The sequence below is a fragment of the Priapulus caudatus genome, unplaced genomic scaffold, assembly GCF_000485595.1.
Source record: "Priapulus caudatus unplaced genomic scaffold, Priapulus_caudatus-5.0.1 Scaffold424, whole genome shotgun sequence".
Classification (NCBI taxonomy): Eukaryota; Metazoa; Priapulida; class Priapulimorpha; order Priapulimorphida; family Priapulidae; genus Priapulus; species Priapulus caudatus.
The window spans coordinates 283,439-296,143 of record NW_014577485.1 but is presented as its reverse complement, the minus strand read 5'-3'; the positions used below and the strand labels follow the sequence as shown (position 1 = coordinate 296,143).

The window sequence follows — 12,705 nt, the reverse complement described above, 5'->3', positions numbered from 1 at the left end:
TGTCCCGATTAAGCGGTGCTCCCGATTAAGCGACAAACGTATAAACAACGTGTGTAATGAGTGTTTTTCAAATACACATGTCGTTTTTAGCAATGCACCCGTTTATTCGAGGCCCGATAAAGCAAGCACCACTGCATCAGTATGCTATATACCGTCCAGCTTGTGAGAGGCAGATTCGTCCGCGTACAAGACACGCCGGCTGTCAAACTCCCGCTCTCTACTCCCGTACTGCATCCGGTGTGCCGATTCCTTCCTGAACAGCAGAAAGCAGACGATAACGGCGGCGGTTGCGAGCGCCAGTCTCGCCGGCCGCAGCACCACTCTGCCTCCTCCTCCTCCTCCTCCTCCTCCTCCTAGTCGCATCCTTTACGAGAACGGATAACCTCACAGATGCCGGGATGTAACGATGAACAAGCGCCACCTGCCGGAGGTACAAGACATGATTATAATAATATTATAAAAGAAAACCCCGTCTGCATGTGGCCTGTTGTGAGAAATATCATAAGTAGTGAAACTTAAGTTCTGTTATAAGTTTAGTATGTCAGAACTTCTGCGTGCACATGAAGTGTTGTCATGACGACTTGTGATGCCATAACTATTAATGATAATGTTTCTGATCGCTTCTGGTAAATAAGAGTTTCACTTAAATCCACATATAGGTGACGCTAGGCAAACGTTATGAAATTTGCCTCGTAAAGCATTAATAGAGTAAAAATCAGTTCCTAGTTTCTCGTTGTATGGCAACCGTGCAGTGGGTACGTCATCGATACTCTAGTTTACCTTATCACAGTGAGAAAAGCCTAGCCACAGAGCAAAATTTTGCGTCCATACACTCAGTCAGCAGCTAGGATACGGTTTGTCATCTAACCGGCAAATGACACACCGGGTGTAAATCCAGCTATTTCGCGAAATAACTGGCATTTGTGCTATTTTGCTTTTAATTGCTGCTATTTCATGAAATAGCAGGTATTGCTAATGCATAAAAAATTAATGCAGACTACGTACGTGATACTGTCGCAGAGCATATTTGGCGATTATATTTGATGTTACCATGACCATAACCACATGCAAGCATATTTCGATACGTCATTTGAAAAAAAAAAAACGAGTGTAAAATGCTATTTTACGCGATGATTTTCACCCATTCTCGGATGCCGTCGTATATGATAATAGTTCTCTATAGCGATGTATGCTGTGTGTGTACGCGCGCGCGTACGTGTGTACGTGTGGAGTGTGTGGGCGTAAGCGCGCGCGCACGGGTGAGCGTGTGTGCGTACGTGTGCGTGTATGTATGTGTGCAGCGTGCGTATGCGAGCACTTGTGAGTATACGTGTGTGTGTATATATATCAGAAGTAGATAATAGGAAAGGAGTGTGACTTCAATAAACAAGGGAAATTTGTCATTTACTAGCCTTAGAATACCTAAGATTTACTACGCCTAACTCAACCAACTTGAGCTCAAATCCACACCGCCACACCGCATCGCCGAGGGAGCAAGAGCGCGCACGAGTCGTTAGTAGCTGCCTTTTGTTTCGAGTTAGGCGGTTTACACATACAGTTTGCTGGCAACAGAATGGAAAATCGTGTCGTACGTTTTAGTTTGTATCTCCGGATTGCGCGGTGTTATACGAGGAAACGATTTCGCCGCATGGCTAGGCGAATGTACTGTGTACGATTTGAGCTCAAGGTGGTTGAGTTAAGCGTAGTAAATCTTAGATATTCTAAGGCTAGTAAATGACGAATTTCCCTTGTTTATTGAAGTCACACTCCTTCCCTATTATCTACTTCTGATATGTGTGTATATGTGTGTGTGTGTGTGTGTGTGTGTGTGTGTGTGTGTGTGTGTGTGTGTTGTGGGTGTGTGTTGTGTGTGTGTGCTGCTGCCTGTGGTGATTGTGCGTTTGGGTGTGCGCGTACATGCGTGTATGCAGGTTGTTAACCTAGCAATGCCATCACGCAGGCGTATGTGAAAGAGCAGTAGACCGCGTATATACACTGTAGTTATTAATTAAAGCGTCATCTGCATCGATGTTATACATTATTGATGTCTGAGATCTTAAACATACAACTAGACTCTTCAGTTATGTATGTTCATGCTGATACTTCGTCACTGCGTAATAGCTTGTCAGATCGCAATATCAAAATACAACGCTTATGCATCTCATATCGAAGTGCTTTCGTCCTTGTCCTTGTCAGCTTGTCAGATCGCAATACAATCGTATACAATCGTATACAATCATATACAATCGTATACAATCATATACAATCGTATACAATCGCAATACAACGTGTTACGCATCTCATATATCAAAGTGCTTTCGTCCACGTGCAGCGAAAAAGCAACAGATAGGCGGAGAGAATACGTTATGAGCGGAATTTTGTTCTTGTTTTAGTACCACGGCGACATGTATATTCTAGAGATTTTCACATGAACGTAGCGTTACATGAACGTAGTTAGAAACGTGAGTAAATGCGCCAACATTTCCATTGCATATCACACTCGGAATAGCGCGACTGATAAGTATACGTACCTGCGAGGACACTAATGTCTCTTCATCCTACCGCTAATGAGGGATTTCGCAACAAGTAGCTAATGGAATCGATAAACTATATCATCTGTCTTCTAAGGTTCGAGCAGACATGGCCGGCTAGGCAGGATACGGCGGCAGATAGTGGTTGTTCAGGGGGCAAGGACCGGTTTGAAACTACAACAGCATTGTACAGCCATGGCTGGTGCAGCTAGCTGTGAACTAGCCGTAGGACCGGTATATCCGTGCTTAGCCGGAGGAGAGGGACCGGAACAGAGCTTAGAGAGGAGGGTACTATATAAGCACCACCGACACCTATTACCCGTGATGCCTTGTACTGTGCGGGTAAGAGATTCAGCTCCTCATAAGACTGATGATCGCACGGGGACGAGTTAGAGCGAAGCAGCAGGGAATGAAATTTGGAGCATTTTTATATTATCTTAATGGGAGTGTCCTTGTAAGTTAGCTCATTCGGTAGAGGCGTAGTGTCGTAGACGGTGTTAAAGACGAGGTTTTACCCTCACTGGGGTACAATCGTTTTACGTTTTAATTTTATTCCAGTTAATAATGCAATGGTTAATTATCGGAATGATGTTCTGTTACTTAATAATATTTTTCTGTGTTGATATATGTATCTGCATTTTGCCGGTACCAACAGAGCGTAAATCAAAATACACAAATCTTCGATCTTATTACTGAATCGATGTAACAAGAATACGCATTAACAGATTTTTTATATATGTAATTTTCTGGCTTTATTTCCGTTATAAACACATACACATCTGTGTACTTCCGAAAATAGGCTATAGCCGAGGAATAATCAAGCTACGAACACCGTCCCGACATGACTCATGGCTATAGCGCATCTGAAACTGTCAAGGTGATATTGATATTGTATACATAAGGGGATACAATCTCCCCTACGCGCGCGATACACGTATATAAGTATATACACCTGTTCATATAACGACAAACCGGAATTCATACATTCGAATAACTAAAAATGTGCTGCAAGCTGTGAGACAACCGGCAGGATATCTCACACAACTGCAACTGTAGTGGCATGAGCAGCAGCAGCAGCAGCAGCAGCAGCAGCAGTACAGACACCTCAATGAGATTATGGCAACAGCTAATTTAATAGTGGGGATTCAGGATGGGTATAATCCCCACTGCAGCTGGACAATGCACGCCGGTGGACTGTACAATTACGTGTAACTGTCAGACGTATTGCCACGTCGACATTTTCTAACAAAGCGTAAACATTCCCGTATAAGCATGTAAACTTTTTCGTATACGCACTCGCTAACTTTAACATACATGCGCGCGCGCGCACACATACACATGCATGTACGCACTCGCGCACGCACGCACACGTAACACACCATACTAGCGCGAATTACCGGTTTCGTATTACCTTGTTGTTTACACGGCGTTATAACATCACAAACATCGACCAGTCCACTATATACCCCGTACAGACAGGAAAATTTGATCCTCCATCAAACTAGTCTTGGGCCAGACCCGCGCTAGGCGCACGCTAAATCACAGCGTACAGACACAAAATGTTTAACAGCGCTAGGTTAGCACGGGTTGACTGCGCATGCTCAGTTTAGCTTGTTACGACACTCAGCAGACCGCTACTGTACTTTATTAGGTAACCGAAATAAGGCTATGCGCATGCGTATTGCGAAATTTAGACCGCACCTGGCCCCAGATTGCATACACACACCGTTTAGCGCGTGCTAACAGGCCGACCTCCGTTTGCGGGGCTAAGTTAGTCCGGACTAGCGGGTATTTAGCGCAAGATAGCGTGTACACACTGCAAACATTTAGCGCGCGGCAGGCCCGGACTAGTTTGATGTGGGATCAAAGTTGCAGTTTGTACGGGGTAATACGACGCTTTACAGCCCTAACCATAGACGGCCGCTGGATGATGTCATCACACATCTATTCCGACCGATGATCTGTATGTAACTGATTATTATATGGGGGCCAGAGCTTCTAACACCACGCCTGAATAACGTTAATGTGCGATAGTCGAGCACATGCACGGCGACAGTCGCGGTGCGCGGTAGGTATACTGCGTATCAGTGCGTTGAGCTAGAACGCACAGAGATTGCGGGCTGAGGAGATGGTGTACGTGCGAATGCAACATGTTACAATGCAACATGTGTACATGGGATCTGTTTAGATCCTATCAAATCTGTTTATAACTGCCACTCAAGGGAAAAAACAAAAGCAACCGTTATAGGCAGGTGTCCGTTCGTGTGAGGTGCCCGCTAACACAGGTTTAACCGCACCTGCATGTCATGCCAAGTATATGTACGAGAGAGTTATAATAATTTATGTGTCTGTGAAGTCTCACTATCAATTGGTCTAGCAGTACAAACGGATGCTACCGCGTGTCCTCACAGACAAATCGTATTGAATTTCTCATTTTCTGTCGAATTACAATACCACTTAGTGAAATCACCAAAATCCACGACGTGTGCGCCACCTGGTAGCGTCCTTATGTACTTCTCATGCAGCCGGTAAGAAGACTCGACAGGGTACATAGAAGACATCTCTGCTGTTGTCTCACGTTGTTGGTACAGTAGTCCTGCTTTATCGGGCCTCGTATAAACCTTCGCATTGCTTAAACGACAGGTCTTTGATAAACAATCCGTGTACGCACGTTCTTGTGTTCACTGCTTTATCGGGCCGACAGCTTAATCAGAACATTGGAAAACTGGAATTCATGGTTCCCGACCTGTCCCGTTAAAGCGGAAAGCACTGTACTATCAAATGCTAGTTTGAATTGCACAATCTTTTAACTTGTTTCGTCTCGGCGTAAAACACACCTCTAGCACAACGACTAGCACGCAACCACTGCATGCCCAACCCAAAGTAAGAACAGTTTCGCTAGTAAAAGCTGTCGAACAGCAATGCATATTAAATAAACCGCGTTCATACAATCAGCACAAGTTTTGCCAATATTTCAGATTATGTTCCGATATAACCGATATTCCTTAATTCCGATATGCGGGGGCTACTCTCAGAAGGGTAACCATAGCGACGTGCACCGCTGGACATCTGTGATCCGGATTAGAAAACTTTCCCTCGATCTCTCTCAACGTTAGATCAAATAGACGTGATGTGAAACTCACGTGGACGTACTGCGGTGAGCATGCATCGTCTCCTGCCTCGCTACTGTGACACTACTTCGATATGCTGCTTCTTATTCACACTCTAGTGCGCCTGCGAATTTGGACCGCCGCCACTTCCACTCACATATATATAAAACGTAGTTATATACGGGTGTCAATATTAACAAACAATGGTAATCAACGATTATTTATACTCCTACCCTATTTACGTGATAGCAGGCCAATCACTCAACATTTAAAATCGGGTGCGATCGTTAAAAACTATGCTGTGTAACAATTTACAGTCGCGAAGTAACAGGGAACATTGTAAACACACACACGCACGCACGCACGCACACGCACACGCACACGCACACGCACACGCACCACGCACACACGCACGCCACGCACGCACGCACGCACACACACACACACACACACACACACAACACGTATATACACACAGGCGAGTACATGTCTAAAACGTTTAAAAATCCCAGTGTTTTCATTCACGTACAAAACTAAAGTCACTTTCAGAGAAACCCCAACCACCCCAACCCACCCATGATCAGCTGCCTATAAACTAATACGGCATACAGACCTCCGAGTTCATTTAAGAAGATACTGGATTGGTGATATATATATATATATATATAATCTCGTGCATGCTAATCTTGCATCTACTAGAATTCACGTCAATCCTGAACACACATTACGGACTTTCACGTTCGGGCACTTCTGGGCAAGACTAGATGACAACACCTAAAAATATGCTGTCCCTCCCTTAAACTCTTCCGTTCAGCTCGCCCCTATTCCCATTTATCCTCCGCCTCCCTCCCATAAGATTCCACCGCATAGATTTGTACCTTCATCGAAATGTATTTTAACAAAATCACACCTGACACATCACAGTTTAGAGGGTATATAGCGTGCGTGACTAATATACCAATCGATTTAGCAACTCACGCACAGACAAAAGACACGCACAGACAAAAGACACGCACGTGCGCGGTTAGACGCGTGTACACCACACGCACGCGTACACGCACGCACGCACGCTCGCACGCACGCACGCACGCACGCACACACGCACACTTCCTGCTGGCCTGCAGTCAGTACAATTCTAACAAAGACCTAATAAACTGTCTATAATATAAATGTACAAATATTCACATAGCGACTCTTCACGCAATAAAATTACGGTGGCACTACTATACACCGTAGCGTATCGCACAACATACGGCCCTTCACTCTGATCGAATAAACCAGTATTGATTCAATAAAACCCTTATCGATCTTAACATCACATATTTACACGCACACCACATTGTAAAAATGGCAAACTCGTAAACGCTAGAAAGTTCATCGATTAGACTGCGTGACGATCGCACCAGCAACTTTTGATTTACCGAGTCTAAGATCTCACAAAATAATAAAACGCCTAGATAGCCACTTTCTGATTATTTTAGATGGCGCTGTTCAAGCAGCACCCGTCGGCGGCGGAGAACCCTCATTATCTACAGTTATAAGCTCCATATGACTGAACGCGTGTGCCAGTAGCAGGAGCATGCTTCACTTTCTCGAAACTGGCGACATCCACTATATGCTCGGTTCATTGTCATCGTGTTATCACAGCTGCATACCCAGCAATCGTGATAAAGGGATGCTCAAGCATGCACATACACGCAGACTCACACACGTACACACGTACTCACACACGCGTACGCACGCGCACACATACACATACACATATACACACACGCACACAAGCACGCACTCACCAAACTTGTACCACACAGAACCGTGCATACGAATGTACGTACCCACAGAGAGACATGCACTCACACAAACATAGCGACACGCACGCACGCACGCGCACACACACACACACACACACACACACCAACCCACACACAGCAGAGGGAGTACATGCAGGAGCTCAGCACGCGTGCGTTCCACTAGCTTTGGTTACTACTGTGACTGTCACTAGGTGTCGCACTTGTCTTCCTCGTGGCCCCTGCCTCAGATGCTGGCGTCATTGACGACGACTCTTGCTCTGCAAGTAAACATGTGCATATTTTCACTAAACTCATCCAGTAAGCACTGTACACACCAGTGTCGGAAGTACATCATACACACTATAGATGATTAATGCTATGACTATATTATTTTTGCTAATAAAAATTCTTGTAATAAGAGTTGCATACGAATACCGATTATCTGATTACATTTTAGGTCGAGACGAAGTGAAGGCTAGAAGAATCATGGCATGAGACAACTACAAGCCGAAACTATGAAAGTAGTGGTTCGCTGCTAACTTTTCAGTGCTAAGATAACATCAACTATTTTCGCCCAAGCTCTGGAAACTAACCTAGTGGATCTACACACCATAGTGCCTGCCAAGACGCCATTTTCAATTTTTCGATTCAACTGTTAACAAATAAATGCACCGCATTATTCAGTTTTGAAGTATACTTGTGGTTTCCAGGACACGTATTCAATATTGACACTGTGCTAAGCCAATATACGTTTTTGTTTGTTTTTTTGTTTGTTTGTTGAAGACTACTAATCATAACAACATTCATACTGGGTAAAGATGATTAACGGCTGGTCAGGGGCTGGTTTACCCGTTCTTTGAAAGAATTCAAAGGCAAGGTTGATCATTCTAGTACCGTATTGGTTACAGATTTCATCAGCAGAAAAAAAATGAACGCCCGTTTGCACTGCTTAGTCTGCAAGCGTCAAAAATGAACCGAGCGACTGAGGGTAGAGCAGGTTACTCACGGGTTGTAGGGGGCAGCGCTAGTGTAGATGGTGTCGGAGCTGCAGCAGCAGCAGGTAACTGACTGCTGGCACCAAGTGTCGTCGTGAGCGGACTGGAGACGGTCTCTGCTCCGGGAGTCGGGCACTGCTGTGACATCAGCTTCTGCCGTACCTCGCGTATCTTCAGCTGCAGGCACACCTTGTTCGGAAAGATGTCCATGTGCTTCGCTTGGAAGGTAGCTGTCGCTTGTGCTGCAATAGGAAGTTGTTATGTTCATTGTAAGCGCTGGGAACTATTGATAGGCCTGTGTAGAAGTTAGGTATTTAATAGATAACTAACATCACAATTATTAAGTAAATAAATTAGTAGTAAACTGCTATTCAAAGAATTAACCACTAATGGGAGATAAACAAACGAAAATTATCAAGCAATGGCTAACACGTGATAATTGCAAAAAATTATCAAACACTGCCAGCAATAAGTTTCCTTCTCACGATCTTCTTCGTACCAGTTGGAAAGAAGCTATTTTCTTGAAATAGCTGCATAACAAGATAGCGCCTCTGATCCAGAGTTCTCCGTAAAGACGAGTAGCTCTTCTCCGATCCACCAGGGGTCACCGGTGTCATGGGTGTCTTCGGCGATCCAATGTCAGCATCAGAGTCACCTAGCAGTGGGTTCCAACCTGTGGAAAATTATTTAAAAATTGCAACATCCTTCGCCCTGACGTCGACAAACTACCAATGCCATTGGCAGCATGATGTGGATGAGCCAGCAATTCCGACAGAGGGCGCCACCAAAAGTGGAAGAGTTCACCGCAGCATGAATCAGACATCGTCGCAAGTGAAGCTAGCTGTGTGCCTGTACCTGGGACGTACCTGTACCTAACTGTACAGGTGTGGGTGTGTACCTGTATGGGGTGTGCATGCCTGCGTGTGTGCGTATCTGGGTGGAAGGCAGCCATACCGGCACCGGCGTACCTGTGTGGAGCGTGCGCATACACGCGTGAAACACGATCATACCTGTGTTCAGCGTTCACATACCTGCATGTGTGTACTGATGGTCGTCTGCACAGTGCGTACCTGTGCATGTGTACCTGTACGCGCGCTGGCACGTGTGTACCTGACGGTGCATACCACCATGCGTGTGTACCTGCTCGGGCATACCTGTACCTGTGCATGTACTGTATATGTATACCTGCGTGGAGAGCGCTGTATCTGCGTACCTGTACCTGTGCATGTACTGTGTATGTATACCTGCGTGGAGAGCGCTGTATCTGCGTACCTGTACCTGTGTATGTACTGTGTATGTATACCTGCGTGGAGAGCGCTGTATCTGCGTACCTGTACCTGTGTATGTACTGTGTATGTATACCTGCGTGGAGAGCGCTGTATCTGCGTACCTGTACCTGTGTATGTACATTGTGGAGAGCGCTGTAGTCTGCGTGCGACACGTACGCTGCTGCATGTACTGTATGTATACCGCGTGGAGAGCGCTGTATCTGCGTGCACACGTACCCTGTGCATGTACTGTGTATGTATAACATGTGTGTGAGAGCGCTGTATCTGCGTGCGCACGTACCTGTGCATGTACTGTGTATGTATACCTGTGTGGAGAGCGCTGTATCTGCGTACCTGTACCTGTGCATGTACTGTATGTATACCTGTGTGGAGAGCGCTGTATCTGCGTGCGCACGTACCTTGTGCATGTACTGTGTATGTATCCTGCTGGAGAGCGCTGTATCTGCCGTGCACACGTACCTGTGGTATGTTACTGTATATGTATACCTGCGTGGAGAGCGCTGTATCTGCGTACCTGTACCTGTGCATGTACTGTATATGTATACCTGCGTGGAGAGCGCTGTATCTGCGTACCTGTACCTGTGCATGTACTGTGTATGTATACCTGCGTGGAGAGCGCTGTATCTGCGTGCGCACGTACCTGTGCGGTGCATGGCGGCTGCCTCTGCAAGCGCGTCGAGGCTGAAGTTGCTGCCAAAGAACTTGTTGTCCTCAAACTTGGCGCTGTGCGGCGTCTTCGGCGTGCCGGCCTCGCTCATCGAGCCTCGCCGTTGCTTAGCAACGCGCGGCGAGCTGACGCCCTCATCCGGGCTGTGGAAAAACACGAGAACGTCAACGACGCGAGGAATGAGCGAAAAAGCTCGGTCACTACTGGGCGTACACCCCGTGCCATCTTGTTATCTGTAACGACGAGGACTAACATTTCGGATATATATATATATCTCTCATGTGTTCTTCTCACATTCGCATCGTCAAAAGAAAGATAATTAGACATGCGGATTATTTAACGGATTTCTACACAGTGGACACACGGATTCGTATAATCTGCTTCTGACTCCTTCTGTATTTAAGAGTGAGATTGCTTTTCCCTGGAGTATTCTGTCACACGCTCCAACTTCTGCACTGCAGGCAGTGCCTGCATTGTTCCCATGCTAAATCTCATGACCAGGTGGACATAGACGCGTCGTTCTGACTAATCTTCTTCTCAGGCATGTATGGGTTTCAAATAATATTATTGCCCACTACTGTCTCCTGGCACGCCAGAGGAAGAACAAGGATGAACTAAGCTGTAACAGAGATAGCAGTCGAGTAAAGACGTTTGAGCAAGAAAGGGAGACCGACGAAAGGAAGATAGGGAAGAAGGCAAAGGACAGGGCAGAGACAGAAATGGAGGACGAAATGGAGGAGAGCGGAACGAAGATAGGCAATCAAGAGAAATGATAGGAATGAGATAGGAAGAGAGGAACGGAACTACGTTACCTGTCCGTGGACAGCTGCCGTTTCTTGCGATAGCTACCGGCGAGTGCGCGGGGGCTGGCCGGCAGCGAGGCACACAGCTCAGCTCCAGGGTTCGGGATGAACTCCGGCAGGGCCGCAAACTTCTTCTCAAAATCGACTCCATGCAACACGCGGTGATGACGCGACCGCAGTCTAAAAGGCAAGGCAGGGAGACGGCTTAACACAAGTGCAGCGTGTTGACGACACACGCACGCACGCGCGCATGCACAGAGCAGTGTAAACACACATTAACTTGTGCAATTTTGCACACGTCACGAAGATGGCGTATCATCCTGTAAATATCTAGACAGTACTTGTCAGAAGTAAACTACGAGACACCACTTATTTGGATGGGCATTATATACTGCTAGATGTAGTTATGCATGTAGTTACCGGTCAGTACACTACCAGCACACTTGCAGCCATACTTGTCCCAGGGTTAACCAGCAAACCATGTTACCATGCGAATGGTCGTTTTTTGTGTGAATGGAAAGCACCATAACATGGTTCATTTTAAAATCTAATGCTCCGCTAGCTTTGCTTCAAACGCTCACACCATGGAAATTGGCCTATTGAGTTTTTCCTAAAAACTCAATAATTCAATTTATCGGTGCTTATTATGCAGTCGCCACGGTAACGCGCACTGATGCAATCCGTCTGATCATCCCCAATTTACAATGTCGTCGTCATGTTGACATCTAGAAAAGCATCGTCCAAATACACTTATCCCTCTGACAGCATCGCCACGGAAACGGGAATGGGGAAAACCAGGAATTAAAGACACTCACCCCTCGATGCTGTCATCAGAGCCACGCTTCAGCATGCTCTTACGAGCCTCTCTCAGGGGGACCGGTGTTCCAGCGGCATAGGTGGGCACTGCGCTCACGCTCGTTGGCGGATCTGATGATATCGTCACTGTAGGGACAGCAAGAGACAACACGAGATTTCACATAAATGCCCAGTGATAATATATACATAGCACAACAGGACGACTGTTCGAAATATCACATTGATCACATCAAGTGACACTAGTGTACCACTAAATGTTGTCTGGTACTACAGTTTTGTCTACATCGCGACCAGGAGACCGCTGTCAGAAATAGAAATAGCTATAATACACTGTCACAGGTCTAAATGTCACAACTTTTTTAAGATGCTTCACCTGAAACCAAATGACATGTCAAATTTGCGATGTCATATCGAGTTATGGACGATGACGATTATGTTTCTGATGATGAGCGGTGCCAAAACAGATACGCTGGCTTTGAATTGGCGTGCAGCTTCGCGCGCCTACCTGTCTTTTTCTGTGGCTCGGGGCTGCTGCTGTCGGCTGAGCCAGAGTTCTCTCCATTGAGCTGTCCTCCGCCGTCAGAGAGGGAGCAGCGTCGCAGCTGCGCGGGAGTCGGAGCCAGGATGAAGACGGGACTCCTCACCTCTTCCTCCTCCTCGCCATCCTCCTTCTCTGCCGGAGCCGCCTGTATCAAATAAATATT

The 12,705-nt window shown here is 46.2% G+C and overlaps 1 protein-coding gene across 1 annotated transcript in view; it reads right to left on the bottom strand.

Annotated features, from left to right (window-relative positions):
- Positions 1 to 3,257: 3,257 nt before the first annotated feature.
- The window catches only part of LOC106810256 (protein capicua homolog), a 17,573-nt gene continuing 8,125 nt past the window's right edge, over positions 3,258 to 12,705 (bottom strand). Inside the window, exons 6-12 of the mRNA XM_014813547.1 lie at positions 12,507 to 12,687; positions 12,001 to 12,127; positions 11,195 to 11,365; positions 10,356 to 10,525; positions 8,926 to 9,099; positions 8,438 to 8,668; positions 3,258 to 7,709 (exon numbers count right to left, since the gene is read on the bottom strand). Coding sequence (XP_014669033.1) covers positions 7,612 to 7,709; positions 8,438 to 8,668; positions 8,926 to 9,099; positions 10,356 to 10,525; positions 11,195 to 11,365; positions 12,001 to 12,127; positions 12,507 to 12,687 — 1,152 coding nt within the window. The 3' untranslated portion in view covers positions 3,258 to 7,611. The remainder of the gene's footprint in view (positions 7,710 to 8,437; positions 8,669 to 8,925; positions 9,100 to 10,355; positions 10,526 to 11,194; positions 11,366 to 12,000; positions 12,128 to 12,506; positions 12,688 to 12,705) is intronic.